Source organism: Polistes canadensis, unplaced genomic scaffold (assembly GCF_001313835.1).
Source record: "Polistes canadensis isolate GaletaPanama2010 unplaced genomic scaffold, ASM131383v1 scaffold_52, whole genome shotgun sequence".
Lineage (NCBI taxonomy): Eukaryota > Metazoa > Arthropoda > Insecta > Hymenoptera > Vespidae > Polistes > Polistes canadensis.
Genome location: NW_014569599.1, coordinates 566819 through 586464, shown reverse-complemented (window position 1 = coordinate 586464; position 19646 = coordinate 566819). Strand labels below are relative to the sequence as shown.

The window sequence follows — 19646 nt, the reverse complement described above, 5'->3', positions numbered from 1 at the left end:
TGCGCGTAGAAATAAAACGAGAGACGACACACGTGCTATATAAAATAATTATTTTCATTTGAGGGGAAAAAAAAGAAAAAGAAAAAAAAAAAAATCATATATGGCCGATGATATATTCCGCGTATAAGAATAATTTATAAAATCTAGGTGTTATATTTTCTTGCATATTGTATGCAAATAAGTGTTGTACGTATATTAATCAGATCGCGATATCAATCAATTTTTTTTCCAACGTGTTGGATAAATAATAACGACGAATCTATTATAAAAATGGCCTGTGACCCTAATGTTTTCAATTATTGTAATCGACTATCACTCGCAACCCGTTTTCGTGGGATACTTTTTTATTTCCATACATTTTTTCTTTCCTTTCTTTCTTTCTTTCTTTCTTTCCTTTCTTTCTTTCTTTTTTATTAGTATTATTAATTATTCGTTTATTTTTTTACTTTTTTTTTCTTATTATTATTATTATTTATTTCTTTTTTTNTCCTGTCAGAGACACGAAACGGACGTCGTATACTGAAATGGCGTTGATTTTTCAATAGCTTCGATCTTCTCTCTCATTTTTTTACTTTTTTTTTCTTATTATTATTATTATTTATTTCTTTTTTTTTTTTTTTTTCATTTTTATTAATTTTCGAAAATCACTAACGTGGACGCGACAAGTACTATTTAAGTTGTGTAGTTTGTACTACTTGGAAGACGGATGTCCGTGAGAGCGAAGAAAGTGATTACCGATGATGACGATGACAATAATATGACGATGTGATGTGATTAATTAATTAATTAATTATTATTATTATTATTTATAGGATCGTAGAATCGAACAAGGATTACGGGAAAGGGATAACACATTACGATATCATCCTTCTCGTATAGTTCTTATTATGAGATTGAAATACGAAATCGTTATTTGAACAAGTAGTTACTTTGTTTTTTTCTTTTGTTTGTCATCGTTTACTATACCACACACAATCATTTTAATCGACAATTCCGACGAATATTTAATATCGATCGGAATCATTCAATGAAATGATCGTCCCTATCATATCTACGTATAATTCTATCTAGCAAAAACGAAGTATAATATCGTTTCCGACGAATCGAACTTACATTACTTTGAGATAATTTAATTTCGTAATAATAAAACGTTGAAAAATTTATGCGAGTACGCGCGTGTGTTAAAACGACGAAAACGTAAGATACACTTCGTTTATTATTTTCAGAACTAATAAGGTATAGAGATAGGAGGGGCAAGGTGAAAAGAGAAATAAGGGATTTAGGAAAACATTATTTTGGAAGGAATATTATCGTTGAATTTAAATGAAATACGATGCCGGATCGTTCTCAACTATGGCGTCGAGTTTAGCCGGCAAGGTTTTGGGTCGTTGAGGGGCCGTGGTCTTCCAGACGACTTCACGGGACCCCTTACGTCACATATAGGTCGGTTTAACCTTATAAGCTCTCTTCCACACTTCGCATAGACACACCGTACTGTGAAACCTATAGAATATTGCCAAAGGCATGGAAACGTGCGTTATAATGGTCCACGCCCAAAGCCCGTAAAAATGCAACTGCACCGGATGCGATTCGGCACGTGACTTTTCTAACGTGTTGATAGCCCACATGGCTAAATTCGTAACGAGAAGGAACGTGACGATTTCTCTACCTGGTTTTCTTCTTATTTGTTTGGCCGTGGCAACGGATCTTCTCGATGCATCCAAAATGAAAATGGTCTGACAAGTTGTTTGTACGACGCTTGCCAATGCAGTAACCAATACCAGGACGGTGTTTTTTTCCAAAGTAAAGTGTCCGCCAATGATCGTAAACGTCGAATAAATGAACATACCCGTTTGAGCTGCCACTAATAATATATTGTCCAATTCCAAATTCCTACCACCGTCGTAACGTAATTTACGCATTTGAAACATTCCTATTAATGTTCCCAACGTGGACATTCCGTAAAGGGTCAACTCGCAAACGTTAACTTCGGTTACCGCCAAGCTTACCAATTCTGGACGAGATATTAGGACGAAGAAGAGTATTAAGGATATTATAGTTAACACCAGAATGAAGATCCCGACGAATAGACCTTTGTGAGCACGGGCACAATCGACGCTGTAATGATGCGGCGATCTTCTGTCAAAAACGTTCATATGTTGTATATTTTTATTCTTACAATATGTAAATTCTAATCGTCATATTTAATTATTCGTTGGATATACAATATTATCAAATTAATTCGATTACCTGTAAGCATGAGCGTGATGACGCGATCCTGGTGGAGTCATTGTTTTAGCAAACATTGTTTTCGATATGTTCTTCCACATGACGTAAAGAATGGCTGCGCATATCAAGCTATATTCTATCGTGCATGGAAAAAGAAATGGGCTGGCGTCTTGAACCAATGATCCCATGATATTCGTTCTTCTACATTCGAACATATGATGAGGACCCTTCAATCCTCTCGGCAATCTCACGTGTTCACCTTGTTGAATATGACTTTGTCCACCGAGATGGAATCCACCTTTTATACCTGAAACAATTCAACGTTACGTTAATTGTTTGTTAATACGAATAATAAAAAGAAAAAAATAAGTGAAACATTATTTTGTTTTACCTAATCTATGAGAAATCCTTAAAGAATTATTCTCCGGATTGTAAAACGTTAGAATCTCGTGCTTCGTTTCTTGAACCAATACGTTCAACCAAACTGAGAGATTCGTACCGATCATGTGCATCAAACCGAAACGCGCTACTATCCGATGACGATGAATTTTCATTTGCTGCAACATTAAATACTTTCATTTTTATCAATTATTACTATCATGTTGCATCGATCAACGGAAAACAAACCGTTTTTAACTATCTACATATTGTAACGTTCAAAGTTATGATATCGATCAGGTTGTTTTCTAATCGATTCGTTTCTCGTTTCGCTTTTACGAGCAAAAGGGAAGATCAAAGAAGAAACTTGCTTGGGGTAAGAGTGGTCTCGGGGTTGTTCACCCTTCTGTTTCATTAACCTCGTGGCCGGCTTTCATCGATGTATAATCAAGCATATTAATACACAGTTATTATATTAAAGAAATATATATCATATATATATATAAGGGTTGTGTATATCGATTAAATACTATTCTATTTTTTTTTTGCTTTATTTCCGCGCAAAGAGAGAAAAAACCGAATCTTTCGAGATAAACAATAGCAACGAACAAAAATACTACTCGTTTGGTCTCACCTCGTTGTTCAAAAAAATGAAGTACATTTGTATGAAAATGAAAGCCATTCTAGTGGCAGGCGTCAATGCTAGCATGATGTTGTGACACTTGGTGTTGCGTTCCAATTCGAAATATTGGCCAAATTCAAGGCCAGAATAAATCATCGAGCCAATACCAAAGGCAACGGCACCCATTCGAAGATAAAAACTACCATAATGTTGAATCGGACGTATTATCGGTATATGAGGATATCCCGCATCGGGTGCATCGCTGTCACCTCCAGCACCGCTCGATGATCTCGATGAATCCAAATCGCATACCTCCTTTTGTTTTTCTATGAATAAAAAAAAAAAAGAAAAACTAATTAATTCTTATTTAACAATAACCTAACGAAGAGAGTAACGAAAATATCGATTAATTTCGAATTTGAACTGAATTCTTCAATTATTATTTCACAAACAAACGCACAAAATTCAAATAAATGATGAAAACTTACTTGACTTTGGTTTGCCATCCCTGAGCAACATACCGTACATGTACATGAGAAAAATCATGCTACCGAAGTATAAGTAAAGATAGAACGCCTCGTAGAATGACGGTGGTATATAGGTTGATATCACTTCCGCCATGGGAAAGGCGATTCCCATTACGACGAGAAGTTTTCCATACAGGGCACTCAGGGTCGTTGCAAGAGCGTCGCTGCGTCAAAAACGGAAATTGAAGTTGAAACGAGGCGTGCGTCTTTCTCGTTTCGTGAACGAGACGAAATGGGAATGGAGGGTTGGGGGGATGGGGATTGGGGCTTCGGGGTGGAGTGGATTAAGAGGGTGGTGGAGTGAGGGGGAAAAAAAGCTAGAAATGGAGAATGGGGGGGAACTAAACCGAAATAAATTCGCGTCATTTCGCGTTTACGGGGGGGTCTTTTTTTTCTTCTTCTTCTTCTTCTTCTTCTTCTTCTACTTCTCTTCCCTTTCTTTCTTTCTTTCTTTATTTCTTTTTTCGTCTGGCAAATCGTATGCGAACACGACGGAAAAACGTTTATAATTTACGACTTTCGCGAGAAAAAAAAAGACAGAGTAAGTGAGGGAGTGTGAGAGAGAGAGAGGAATTCATGATATATATATATATATATTCAACCGTATATTTCAAACCGTAACGATACCCATTGGACACAAATACATCTCTCCAATCCCCGTTTAAGAATTGGCTCAATTACGCGTAATCGCGTGCCTCGGCTCCGGCCGTGTTTAATTCCTAAAGTACCGGTAATTGCGGTGCAGACGTCCGTCAGGATAACGCGGAGGATCACGTGAAATTTGATATTAATCAAGTACAACCCTACCCACCCACCCTTCTTCTTCCATTTCCTACGTATTTCACCCATGTGCGAATTTATCTAACATATTCGTTTGATTTTTTTTGGTTTTATATCCATAATAAAAATCAATCTTTAGGACAAACGCGAATTTAGATAATTCAACACAAAAAAATTATGCTATCCGTGAAACAACACGAATAATAAACCACACACACGAACTTTTGATTCATTCCAATAGTAAACGTTTGCTTAATTTCTACGCAGGATGTGTTGCAAATTTATTTATCGATTTTTTTGTCCCGCCTCATGTTCGAACAACCAATAGAATCGATTGGAGTAATATTTTTGTTGAAAAAAAAAATTATATAAATAAATAAGATCAGGTATAAAAATAACACTACTCACCATCCAAGATTCTTCCATTTGCGATCGTCTGTTACCTCGAGAAAGTTCGGTGCTGGATAACAAACCGTTGGTATCGGTTGTGAGGAACATGGTAGGGCCAATGCATACTGAGGTGACCGATGATGGGCACGTGATGGTGAACTACTACTGTGTCTAGACAGTGTTTCCGGTGAAACGATTACCGCAGATGGCGAGGCCGGTGATGGCAAAGCGGCTGGCAATCCTGGCCAGCTAAACAAATCGGCGACATTTCTTCCTTAGTTTTGTCTATTTCATAAATATATCTTCCTTATATACGTATCTCTTTTAATTCCCACACCATGATCACGTTTCTTTTCATTTCTAAACGATTTTAACCTAAGGGGGTGCAAAAAGAAGACTTTGCTAAAAGAATACTTTGATTTAATCTCATAAAAGTTTCACTATCTTTTTATTTATTATCGAATTTTTTTATCAAATAATTGATGGTCCCTCTCGAGACAACAACTATCTTTTTTCTAACGTTTCAGATCGATCGTGTTTGCACTATACCACTAGTTTTATTCCGTTCTTTTTTGTTGTTGTTGTTAGATTAAAGAGAAAAAGAGATTGGGGGAATGAAATAGAGATAGAAATAGAAATAAAAGAAGGAAACGTCAGTCCACGGTAATTTCCCATTGAAACTTTTTTCAATGGACGTTTATCTGTCATTTGCACGCATACTTCTTTTTATTTCTATCTTTTTTGTTATCTTTCTTTCTCCTTCTTTATTTTTTACTTTGAAAAGAAGTTATTATAAAGTTAACGAGAGACCACTCTCATCTATGAATTTAAAACGAGTTCAAAATAAGATTAAATAAAATAAGATTATTTCTCGCGTTTCTTTCGCGAATTAAAAATATACGTTTGGGATGATTATCGATTTAGTTGAATACGAAAAAAAGAAAGAGAGGTAATATAATAAAATAGTATAGAAATTAATTATACGATCTTTTCTTCACATTCTTTTCTATGATACATATTTTATATCTACGTATCTAAAAAAAAGAAAAAAAGAAACAAATAATACAATCTCGCGTGAGAACGACTCGTTATTGTCCTATGCCTTTCCACCCCCTCTCCCGAGTGTTGTATGCACACGTAGAAGAATTAATGAAATTTTTAATATCCGAGACGAATAGGAGAAAAACCTTGGAGAATCAAACAAAAAAATTGCGCATTTAGTTTTGCGTTGCAGTTAGTAATTGAAATTATGGTAAAATAGTGGAAAAAGGTTTGATATTAAAAAAAGGATAATAGTGAAAATACTTTCGTTACGTCAAATCTCAATGGGGCGGGGCGGGGCGGAGTTGGGGAGTGGGGTGGTGAAGTGAACAGGTCGCTAGAGGTTTGCTTTAAGGTCAACACGATGTTATAACGTTTGACACATTACATTGACACTGGCTGCAGGAAGAAACCTACTAGTACTGATGGGTATGTGAGTGTCATTAGATGACGTAGCAAGTAACACTTTCTACCACCGTTTATCTAATAATAATTCTAATTTATATTCTCTCTTAACGTGACACTCGATAAATTATTAAACTTGTGATTCTCGCGTTGATAATAATATTCAAGTATCATTTTTCTCAACAAAATATTGAACAATTTTCTTTAGGATATCGGATTCGATCGATAAGAAATTAAATATTTCAATAGCTCAATGTGACTTATAATGATACTATAAAAAGAATTTGAACTCGCGATCACGTATCTAGAACGTTTAAGTGAACAAAAAAATTAGGACGTATCTCGAAAAAGCATACGACCGATATGATTCGTCAGTTGAATCCAGGTCAATTATATTACAGAGAGAAATGTATATTTGTCGTCGACGTTTATTTAAACGTTTCAATATCGAATCTCGTAAAAAAACAAAATCGAATTAGAGAATCTACGATAATTTAGAACATCCGAGAAAATTCTATTTTCAAAGTATTATATATATATATAATATATTCGATACCGAACTACTTTCTGATATTATTTGCTATTCGATCAATATTTTCTTATATACATTTTTAACGAATAAGATCTATTAAGAAAAAAAATAAACCCCCCTCCCCCAGACATGTATAATATGTATAGTCAAGTTGATTTAATTTTTGTTTCCTTAAGTTATTATACGAATACGTGAAAATGATTCGTCGTAGGTTCATTCGAATGAATAAAAAGAGTTATATGACAAGTTACCGTAGAATAAATATATTCAAGTTGGATAACGTAAATATATACATACATACACATGTATAATAGAAAAAAAAGTTGCAGTATGGTGTGTGGTGACCTATCCAATAGAAGCAACGTTCTTCTCTCGTCGTAGTAGGTTGGAAAAGAAGCTTTGAGGAGTAAGAAGAAGAAGAATAAGAGTACCTCGTCCTTTTGACGAGGTACTCGCGCGACGAATTCACCACGCACGCACACACCTAACAGGAGGAGGATTTGCTGCGAGAGGAAAGGGAAAGGGAAAGGGAAAGAGGAACATAGGAACTCATCTCTCTCTCTCTCTCGTGTACCTTCGAAGCTTTTTGAAATAATCACGTAGTGTTGGAGAAGCAGCCGAGCATGAGAGGGTGCTGGTGTATAGGGGAGGGCAGTGAGGGGTTGATTCACCGGTTGAGTGCTGCTCCTCTCATTGTAGAAACGTAGCATGTCCGTGGCTTGAGAAGTTACCCTTCCTTCTCCACCCCCTTTTTTCTTTCTCTTTTTTTCTTTTTCTTTTTCTTCCTTCTCCCACTATTCGTTCTCATTCTCCTCTTAGGGAATCTCCTGTCCTTCGCAAAAACCCTTCAGGCTATCCCTCAGGAATCCTTCTTCTCGTTCCTTTATTCTTTTTCTTCTCGTACGTTAACAGCAGTCCGCTGCAGTTTTGCGAAAGTCACATTTGTTGAATTATTTTCTCTCTCTCTCTCTCTCTCGTTTTCTCTCTATCTCTATATATATATATCTTTTTATTTTTTTTTTTTTTATGAGTGTTCAATAAATTAAAAGAATAAATCCTCTTCATAAAGTATCATCTATATTGTTTCATTATTTTCTCTTATCTAATCAATATATTATATATATTATCAATATATAATTGTCCATAAAAATGTTATTTAAATAAGTAATGACAGATACAGGAGGACTGCGAACAAGGCTACTCAACCTGGAGAAGGTGTCTGGCGAGAGGGTAACAGAGGGAGGGTACCGGAAGAGGGTACCAGAGAGACCGGAAGGACCGGAAAGACCGGAAGAGGACGGTAATAAGTATGTACATATATATATATATGTTTAAACAATCTAAAATCTAAAGAGAGTGTATTAAAATATTATAATAATTTAGCTCTTTTTCTTCTTTTTGTCGAAATAAACGGTTCTCTTTCACCCCTCTCTCTAAATATCTCTCCTCGAGGAGAAATCCTCTCGAAAATGCTTTCTCTCTCTCTCTCTCTCTCTCTCTCTCTCTATCTTATCTCCCTTGCTTCCTACTTTGTAATCCGTTTCGCGTTAAGGACCAACGATCTCATCGATCCGATCGCTTTTTCAAGCTACTCTTCAAACCCTTTTCTCTATCATCATCGATTCGATACTTCAAACGTCTTTTTCATACCTCCTCTTGATATATATATATATAAATCTAACTTTAAACGTATACCTTCCGTTCACACACCATCACACAAACACACACACACTAACACACATATTCTCGTATATCCTCTCTTTTTATGAAATAAATCAAATTAAAAATACGTCGCGAGATAACGCCTGAAATTATTATTATTATTATTATTATTATTATTATATTTCGTATTCTTATTTCTCATAAATATACTTTTGTTCTGTTTTCTTTTTTAATACAACACAATCACGACGAAGAAACTGAAAAACGTGATAATGAAATATTTCGAATAATAATCTATCGACATCTTAAAATATCGATCTTGTGCGAATGAAACGAGATAGTATTGAGCGGGGGGAGGGAGGGAAAAAACAAAAGCAACAAAATGTAATTAAATAGGAAAGAAAATGGGGGTGAGAAGGGAAGGAAAGGGAAGGGATTGGGGGGAGTGGTCGAATTACGAAGAGAGTACCTGAGGGAAGTCTCCTTGATGAGCATTATCCGTGACCTTGAGTCGCGAGTTTTTTTTTTCTCAGTCACCTCGTTGAAAAAGATTGGTAAAAATGTATTAGAGAGTCCCTCACCAGCGGATGACACAATCACGGCCCTCCGGCTCGTGAGACGATACTCTCGGACCCCGCATTACAGACTGAGGCCCTCCTCCTCGTCATCGCGAACTAAGTTCGTAACTAGTCTCATATATCTTTTATGGTATATATATATCTTTTTCTCTCTCTCTCTCTCTCTCTCTCACACACTCTCTCTTTTCACTCTTTCTATCTCTCTTTTTCTCAGTCACCCCCTAACCATTATCTCTGGATACACCAGGACCGTTTGATATCGAGCTCGTTAGCCACAGATGAGATTGGCAGTGCCGTAACCTACAACTGGAGGTAGTAGTGGTGGTGATCTTTTAACATCATTTTCAACGAGGGTGTGGGGGGATGCGAGGGGGAGGGAAGAAGAAATCTATCGATACGATTCGATAAAGATTTTAAAAAGATATTAGATAAAAATCTTGAAATTGGTTTTAGGATTAAAATTGTATTATATTTTGTTCATACGAAATATCATTTGGGATGAGGTTCTGATAGTATAATGACTTTTTTGTGGTATAATTTAAATAAATCAAATTATTAGTTTTCGAAGAAGGAGGAAGAGGAGGAGGAGGACCTTTTTGATTCAATTTTATCCTGTTGATCGCAAAACTTAGTATAATTTTTGTTCTAAATTCGTACAGAGATAATGCAATAAAATAACATTTTCGTAAAAAATCATACGAAAGACAAATGAACAGAAAAATATATATCACATCGTAATGTAATTTTCTAAATAGAAAATTTCGATAATTTTGCTAACTCGTTAAAAACGGTAAACGAAATTATTCGATTAATTAAATGAAAGAAAGATAGTTGTTAGGAAAGATCTAAAAGTAGATCGAATCGATTCTCATTTGAAACGAGGTAATAACACTCATTCCAAAGAGAAGAAGAAAAAGAAGAAAAAGAAGAAGAAGAAGAATCTTATCGATAGGCAGCAGGATCCGGAGCCAGGTAGCTTGCTTGGTTTTGCGAATAATTATACTTCCGGTAGGAGCAACCTTTGGAAAATGGTCTTTACGGTTGCTTGAACAAATTTACTTTAACAGTGACTGAATGGGAAACGAGTTTTCAAGATGAACGAACTATCGTTAGTAATCTAGTTTGTTGATACTATACCTATAGTTAAAGTTATCTATATAGAGGTGGTATATACATACATATACATATATATATATATATATGTATTAAGTATGCGTCTTCTTCAGAGTGTATGTTTCTACGTTGATTGAATCTGCATGTAAATCGACGGAATAAGCTGCTTTCCGGGTAGATCGAAGAGAGAGAGAAAGAGAGAGGGAGTGAAAGAGGGGGGAGGGAGAGGGTTAAGTCTACTACTAGTTCAGGACACTTCACCGGAAGCAAAAGGGATGCTCTCTCTCTCTCTCTCTCTCTCTCTTTCTCTTATATGTGTATGCGAAGGTCGTTCGAAAGCCATAACGAAGTGACAGGTCAATATTAACCTTCGGTACTGTTGGAACGTACGCCCCGGTTTGCTCCTATCTGCGAGTTCCTCTTCGATATCCGCCGGAAGTAATCGAGTTCTCTATAAACGAGTCGATCGAAGATTAAATCGATCAAGCGATTGATGAGAAAATGGCAGTACGATTAATAAATCGATCGATCGATCGATCGTGATAGTTTATGTATTAGCTTGTCCCATAAGTTCCTTCCTTCCTTCCTTTTTTTTTTGATGGGAAATCAATACACGATATATATTATATATTTATCGTTTAAAATGAATTTATTGTGTTACATATATGAATCCTACTGTTCTTCTTACATCTCTCAAAAAACTTAATTAAGTTCTTTTTTCTAAAATTGTTTAGACTACAAATTGTTGAATCATATATAACATATTCCGCGGAAATAACTTATGGGACAGTCTAATATGATAGGGTTTAAAGGTGGTACGGGTTTTTCTATATATCATACACGTATACACGTATCTATAGAGAAGGTGTTATTAGAGAAATGGATAGTGTAATTGATATTCCGATCAGTCAAAAATCGTTTAACCGTAACGTTTACCTACAAATCGTAGAATCACCGTGAGTACAGATGAGGGGAATGCGCGTTAATCGCGGACAGTGATTAATGTTGTGCGGGAATGCTGACGGTCCACGTACGTTCTGAGAGAGAGAGAAAGAGAAAGAGAGAGAGAAAGGGGTGGATAAACGTGGACGTGGATTGTATAAGGGGAACATAATTCGCGTCACGATGCCGCGGTCAAAGTCATGAAGTCGGGATCGATATACGGAACAATTCAAAACAAAAACAAGACGTATACGATCCTGAATAAAATGGCTAAAGATTATAATGCATTTTTGTTGTTGTTGTTGTTGTTCTATTTTATCAGATGTTAAATTAAAAAAGATCATTTTTTGAACCACATTTATATAATATAATTATTACAATATTTTCTATATAACGTAATGAACATACTTAATAGTAAAATCTTAGGGATTTTTTAAAAATATTACGTAAGGGGGCAGGTCTAATCTCTTTAGCAAACACACCAGAGAGACCAGAGTTTAAATATATATTTACATGAGCGTTATATTTCTTCCTACGTGTACACTCGCTCAGATGATCGTTTCCTTTTTCTTTTTTCTTCATTTTAGCAAGCTCGCTCAAGTTTAAGCAGCGAAATGAACGGGGTTATGGGAAGAAAAACTTGAAAAAATAGTAAACCGGTCGACACCGTAGTGTGTGTTGACGGGGGGCGGAGTGGTGGTGGTTCGTTAATGGTCGGAAATATTGATAACGAGTAAAAAGGGGTGAGAAAACGCGTGTGGGTACGATGATACGAAAAAGAGAGGTGGTATTAGCAAACGAAAAGGAAATTTTTTAATTACTACTACTACTACTACTACTAGTACTAGTACTCACTCTTGCCTGTTCGCTGTGCCTGCAACGGCTGCTGCTGCAGCAGCTGCAGTTAAGAATGTTCCAACACCTGTAGTTGTTGATGAAGGACTAGCAGTTGTCATAAGGGTAGTCGTATTCGTCATTGTGATCATCATTCCGGTCGTGGTCATCGTCATCATGGTCGTGGTCATCGTCGTCATGGTTGTTGTCGTACTTGCTATGCTACCTTTATCCATAATATCCATACTAATTACAGGAACGTCGGTGATACGCGATGCAGCATCCAATGCTGCCGCTGCTTCCTCCTCCTCTCTTAATTCTTCCGATGCTTCCTCCGGTATTGTAGTAATATCCTCCAATAATGGTAAATCGCAACCATTCTCGTCCAATTGATTTTCCAACAACGAGTCACAATTGTCACCTGGCCTGGCTACTTCTTCTATATCCGAATCGATACCCTATTCAAAATAAAATGAAACAAACAAGAAGAAAAAACGTTCGATCATTAACTTTTCTCCATTAGAACACAGCACTACTCTAAGACCGATAACAATTTCATCGAATACATTGATAATCGATAAAGTTCGAACTAACCTTCCTTCTTCTCTCCCCCTTTACTATTTGATTCTCTCATCTTTCTCTCTGATAACTAACTATATGTATTTCTCGTTCGGTTTATCGAAGATTTATTAAAAGTTAGAAAATGTTGAAAGGGTTTTATTTTTTTGAAGAATCGATATATCACCCGTGCGATATAATATTTTTAACAAAATTCATTCCGATCTCAATGGGATAGAATGTACATATATATATATATATATATAATAATAACAATAATAATTCCTATCAAATTCCTATCAGTAAGAGCAATGATAAAGATGAAAAAAAAGAAAAAAAAACAATCTACGACTGTACATAAAGAGAGAAAAAAAAAATATGATAGGAAATAGTACCATACCTCGACGATATTAAAATCCTATATCTTGAAAAGCTCGAGGGGTTTTTTTAATAACGTCTCTAGGAACGATCATCTCGTGTTAACGAGCTAACGATAGACGATATCACGAGGATGCCAAAGGCAAAAGCAAGTTCATCCTAGTTGTGTTGTATATACTACCTGAGCGAAGTCCATGTAAAAGGAGTCTCGGGAGTCCGAGCTTCCACGTCGAAGCCGGAGGCTAAGATCCGGTGAGCTTTCTCCCATCTTGCTTATCTCCTCTCTCTCTCTCTCTCTTTCTATCTCTCTGTCTCTTTCAGTTCACCCCTCTCCACCCCAACAGTAGCTAGCTAGCTAGCTCTCTTCTCTCTTCTCTCTCTCTCTCTCTCTCTCTCTCTCTTGCTTTCTTCTTCCGTTCTTCCTCCTTCCTTCTCTTACACGCTTTGGCTCATCCACCCCTCTCTAACACCAACCCCCTTTGTCTTTTACGAGCTCCTTACTCCACGGACGGGGAATTCTAAAGAGGGTTGGCCCTGCACACACGATCCACCGGGTTTGTAGCCTGAAAGAATCGCCCTTGAATGACAGATCGCCTTTCCTACCACCGAAACGAGGCTTCTTTTTCCTTCTACTCGTCGTCATCGTCATCGTCAAGGAAAGAAAAAAAGAAATAAAAATAATGCAACACGACGAAAACGAACAAATCAACGTTAATTTTTTAAAATATATAAATGTTATTTATTTTTTGTATTTTGTATTATAATTAGATATTAGAATTTCTATAAAAGTATAAATAAAATTGGAAGAAGAAGGTGGGCATATTACTTACCTCGAAAGCAACTCATTTGACTATTAAAACGTGAGTTTCTCGTTTCATTGTCCATCGACGTGTTGTTCTACACGCTACGGATGCTGAAGTTCGAACGTCAATGAACGTTCTTCTTCCATCGTACGTATGACATCGTTCAGAACGCCATTCCACGTTGGACCCTTCCCTTTTTCGAATGTTTTACGAGTCCTATACGTGTGACATCAAATGTTTCCTCGTTGGACGAGTCCCGTGTTGTACGTCAGGAAAATATTCGCAATACTATAAAAGATATCAAATATTTTTCTTTTTTTTTCTTACCTTTTTCGTTTACATTTTCCTTTCCTTTTTACACGTTCGCGATACGCGGAATTGTATTGTATATTTATATATATAATTCAATTGGATAAGATAACATCGATGATATATTTTATAACCATTTGTTTTGTTTTTTTTTTACGAAACAACAATGTCAGTGAGAGAGAGTAAAGAAAATGTCTACTTCCTGATAAACATACATATTATAATAAATGCGTTTCCCTTTAACAGGGTAGAAATATATACACAGGGTGGTATAGTATAGCAAGCTGCTTTTCCCAGAATTCCGCAGCGCAACGATTTTCCGTCGTTTCTATTACGTGCAGGGAAAGCCAATGCATTTCCCATCGCGTTCATGCTTCCTGGTAGTTATGTTTTTATATCGACAATACTACCTTTTCATACACTTTCTTCATTCGACTATATATATACACTATATATATATATAATATAAAAAAACATACATATTTTATATATATATATATATATATAATATATATAATAGAAGCTCTAGTACGCCCTTATCTTTCTATAGTCACGCGACAAGATATAAATTAAATATATATATATATATGCATACATAGGTGTATATATATATGTATATCCCGATAGAGGCGTGGTTGTAAAAATTATTGACACTTGTTAAATACAAATTTTCCTCACGATAAATCGAATTGCGAGATTCGCCGCCAACCGATTCGAAAGAATTTCATATTCGAGATCCAAAAGTTTTTATTTCAATAATATACTTTTACCCCTTTTTATCTTTTTTTTTATCTTCTTTTTCATTCTTTCATCTACAGCAGAGGGACACTTGTCCGATCGGCCGTGCCAGTGCAAAAAACAATTTATTTTAATTCCTAAATATATTCATGAAAAAAAAAACAACAACAAATAAATATAAGAAAATATAATTCGATGATAGGTGGGGTAGTATCAGATTCGATTTTACACGACATAGAAATATCTCTCTCTCTCTATAATAATTGGCGAACGAATTTTGAAAAAATCGAAATATAGGATGATAAGTTAAAAAAAAAAAAGAAACGGCAGGGTGGAGGGGATGAAAAACTTACGAGGAAGTCGTTGAAGGATTCGTCCTCGTCCTGCCGACGTTTTCCATATCACAGAGAGTACACCTCTCCTCCCCCACGTCGCCCCCGGTCTACGGTCAGTTTCGTTTTCACTTTCATCCACTACCGTGTGTGTCCATTCAAGCCGTTCAAGGACGAGCGCGGCGTACGAGGATCCGTCAGCTTCCCTCCACTTTTCCGATTCGCCGTTGCTCCATATTATACTCTCTCTCTCTCTATCTCTCTTGTCAGATGAAATAAATGAAAGGGAGAGAGAACTACTCGGTGGATGAAAAAAAAAAAGAAAAAAAATAAATAAAAGAAAACAATCCGAGGGAAGAAGTTCCTACTACTATTACTACTACCCTTATTATACTACTACTACTACTACTACTACTACTACTACTACGATATTATACTATTATATATATAGTTAGGTACACGCACGCGTACTTTTCTCGGAATCTCAATATTTTTGTTTACAATTATTTACGTAATTATATGTATCTACTATTCTTTATTTATTTTTTATCCCTCTCCCTCTCTACTTATATATTATGTTATTTTTTATTTAATCTCAATACATGCTTCTACCTCTCACTTTCCCTTTTATCACCCTCTTCTTTCTCTCTGTTTTGTATTTCCGCATTCACCGAGCCCTTATCTTATAAGAAATAAAAAGGACTCGTAAAACAAGTAACTGTTCTCGTATACGATTGTTTGAAAAAAAAAAAAGAAAAGAAAAGTAAAACTAATCGACGAGATGTGACTATTAAAATAAAATCGGCGTAATCGTTAGACGCGTAAAGTCGTATCGCGGGAGACGACGACACTTATTTGGCAGGCAGCAACCCCCCGAAGGGCGCGCCACGCGACCCATCGACATCCTCCGCGAAAGCCGACCGAAAGCCGACCGAAAGCCGACGACGAGCGAGCTCCTGCCGCCGATGGCCCGGGCGTCCGTTGCCGACGACAGCGCCCGGCACGCCGCAACCCGACATACACGCCGACATACACGCCGGCACTCGCTGATTCGACGCTTACAATCCCCACCACTACCCTCTACTACTACACCCATCTCTTACTTCCCCCTCATTCATCTATCTATCTTTCCCGCTCCCTCTCGTTACCCTATTGCAGGACCGTACCCACTTTTCCTTACTTTCTTTCTTTTTTATTTGTAATTTCACTTGCTTATTATCTTTTTTTTTATGATTAATAATGCATATTAGGGGATGAGTCGAAAGTTCGTGCGCTTTTTTGTTTTTTTTTTTTTTTTTATTAATATTTCTATAGTAAATTGTACAAAAATAATAGATTATGCAATTTATAACAAGACACTTTTGATTCATCCTAATATTTTTTATTTTATATTTGCATATTTATATGTATATATATATATGTGTGTATGAATATGCATGGGGATGGATGAATATTATGTGAAAAGAAATGAACAAACGAGAGAGCATGCGCAGATAAGTAATTTTTAGGAAACACAAGGGAGTGCCCACGAAATGCATATCGTAGCTCTTCGCGCGGAAACTTAATGCCACTAATGGTGTGGAAAAAAGCCGAACGAACGACCGACCGATAAATTACCATCGTAATTCTATAGAAAATCGAGCCAAATAAAAATCTATGAGACGACTAGCAGTCTTCCACCGTAGGAACGTTGGCAAGGAACCTTAACAGTAGAAAAAAATGAATAAGTGCTCCTAATTGCACATTTAAAATCTATAATTGCACACTTTATCAATTAATTATTTAATTAGTTATTAATAATTGAAAATACAAAAACGTATTTTCTCAATGCTAAGCAAAGCAATGAAGTTTTTTATTGTTTTTTGTTTCCAATCAATTGCTGACTTTTTGTTTGTTCGTTTTTCTCCGATCTTTGTAGCTCCAATATAATATCGATTTTCTTTTTAATCTAATAAGTCCTTTTCTGTGTACCTGTTACAAGACAACTTACCATAAGATCTTTTCGGTCGGTAAGATAAAGATAGAGCACTACTATTACCAATATCGGCTTAGCCATGTTACTAGAATTTCAATATATTTGTAACTTTATTTCCTAGTAACTTTTAATAACTAGTAGTGTACACAAAGTGAATGTTTAATTAAATTCTATATACATTTAAAAACAAACAACAATTAGAAATCTAATATAGATATTTTGTTTTAATTATTAATTAAAGGAATTTACTCGTAAAGAATGATTGTCTTCATCGACTTAACTTCTTTCTCTCAACGATCATTATAACAATTTTATTGATGTATTTTCGTAATGCAATCTTCTCTACTACTCTAATACAATTCGGTGATAATAATAATTAATATGATAAAAGGTGCAAGTAAAAATAAGATTAATATTTCGTTTCCATTTTCGTATCTTTAAGATTTAAGAATATAATATCCCTGATTGACGATACAAATAATCGATATAATATATTAATTAATCAATTAACTATGCTAAAGTTATATGTAAATTATGCGAGCATTTCATTATTTCTAAGTATTTATAGTAAGAAACGTGTATGTCCTTAAAATATAACAAATAAATATAGAATATATGTATATGTGTATCTATATATAATATTTAGTATGATTTAAAGACGATGCAGTTCACTTTTGTCCTAACAAAGGCCTTCCATATTTGACATCGTTCTTAATTATCTCAAAGTTTCTTTATTTTATATGACGTAACGTATTCTAGGCACAGCTTTTTCAGATCTTTTTTCAGATGTTTAATTTCCAACACACTTTTGCCAACCCAATCCGCCACATGCTATTGACACCACGACATAAACCACTACCTGTAACGTAGAATATTTAAAAAATATTTTATGATTTGTTTCTTTGCCACCTGATAAAAAAGAAAGGAATATATGTTTTAACTTACTATTAAAACCACTCCTATAATGACATAAATCTTAACATTTTTCCAAAACAATGAGCGTGCCAAGTTTCTACTCGTCTTTCTGAACGTAACAGACTGAAAATATTCTTTCATTAATATACAAGTTAATTCGATTAAATAATATCATTGAAACGTAACTTACACTCGCAGTTAAATTTTCAGTCTTGTTAATTAAAAGTTCTAATCTTTCTCCACGCATTGCTAAATTGTCTATATTCTTAACCATAATATCTTTCAATTCGTCAAGTTCCCCGTGAACTTTGGATATAGTATCAATGTCCCTGGATTCGCTATAGTGTTTCTACAAAATCAAATACATCATTGTGTTTAAATTAAATGTGCTTAAATTAGAAAAATGTATAAATTTTACCATTTCGTTAGCTAAAACTCTACTAAATTCTGTATTCATGGCATAAGCCATGGCAGTTTGAGCTCCCTCTCCATAAACAGTTAAAAATCTGCGTTTTATCTCGTTAAGAAACAGGAATGCTCTGGATCTTTGAAAATCCTGAAAAATAAACGAAAAAGAAAGTGATCTTATAAGCTATTTTTTTTATTAAAAAAACAAATGTATCATTCAAGTGAATTACTTTGTACGTACATCGTCAGTTATACACATGTAAATAAGAGAGTCCTCGCAAATATAATGAAAAAGATAAGGTCCTTGGGAATAAGTCATCTTATTATTTCTAGGTGGTATCTGTGCCAATATTTTCTCCGTAACTTCTTCAAAATTACCGGCACAAGTTGCATGATAGGCGAATACGGTGATTCCTCGAGACACAACGCTATATAAAATAGGCATTTTTATTATCTGGAAAACAAAATAACAAATCCATAATTAATTTATTTTCAATCTTAACATTTCGCTTGCAATACAAGACAAACTATGAATCTTCATCGTTTATTTTATTATAACAAATGATAAAATACTTTTCAAATTATTAAGATGATTCATGGGATTGAATCATCGCGTCGTAAACAAAGAGATAATTGAACTGATTATATTGTAGATAAAAATTTGCATTCTAACATCTTCCTAACTAATAAAAATCTTATAATTATTATTGTGCATTTAAGATACAAATTAAAGGTGAAACGAAAAATTTCATAATTTGTCATAAATTATTAAACGTGGATAAAAGAAATAAGAGTAAATATAAAATATTACCTTGATGTGTATTAAACTAATACGCCCTTATATGTTAAATGATTATGCACTTTGCTTTATTTTGTTATCATTAACAATCGTAACTATATACTTCTCATGACCTGGCGTCGTTAAAAGAATACACAAAACAATTAATTATTTATTATCGATTTATATCCAACATACATAAAATGAAATGGAAACGTCAAAACAGCTTTCTATGTGGTAGAGGAATATGTTCACAATATAGTTTTTTCTTTTTTGTTTTTTAACAAGCTGTCATATACACTTATTTATAAGTATGCGTGTGCGCGTGATGAACTGGTGGAATAACAGTGGATAAATTACAAAATCACTTGTCAGTATTTTTAGTTTTTCCATGCTGCCAACCTTGGAATATTTAGACA

At 35.1% G+C, this 19646-nt stretch overlaps 2 protein-coding genes across 3 annotated transcripts; both read right to left on the bottom strand.

Moving 5' to 3' along the window:
• Positions 1-605: 605 nt before the first annotated feature.
• LOC106785521 lies at positions 606-16071 on the bottom strand. Of its 2 annotated transcripts, none has more exons than XM_014746077.1 (11): positions 15764-16071; positions 15173-15447; positions 13800-14060; positions 13151-13532; positions 12055-12491; positions 4945-5175; positions 3718-3920; positions 3242-3555; positions 2621-2786; positions 2251-2536; positions 606-2136 (listed from the first exon to the last, which is right to left on the bottom strand). In XM_014746077.1, exons 4-11 carry the CDS (start codon positions 13235-13237, stop codon positions 1434-1436), a joined length of 2427 nt encoding a protein of 808 aa, XP_014601563.1. In that variant the 5' UTR covers positions 13238-13532; positions 13800-14060; positions 15173-15447; positions 15764-16071; the 3' UTR covers positions 606-1433. The 2 variants fall into 2 exon arrangements, with proteins under 2 accessions (XP_014601563.1, XP_014601562.1); XM_014746076.1 differs by having other exon boundaries at positions 606-2139; positions 15764-16066.
• A 1470-nt stretch (positions 16072-17541) lies between these two features.
• On the bottom strand, positions 17542-19628 carry LOC106785525 (vesicle-associated membrane protein 7). Its single transcript, XM_014746086.1, has 6 exons — positions 19261-19628; positions 18691-18903; positions 18460-18597; positions 18232-18390; positions 18072-18164; positions 17542-17985 (listed from the first exon to the last, which is right to left on the bottom strand). The coding sequence occupies exons 2-6, from the start codon at positions 18892-18894 to the stop codon at positions 17917-17919; spliced, it is 663 nt and encodes a 220-aa protein (XP_014601572.1). The 5' UTR covers positions 18895-18903; positions 19261-19628; the 3' UTR covers positions 17542-17916.
• Positions 19629-19646: the final 18 nt, after the last annotated feature.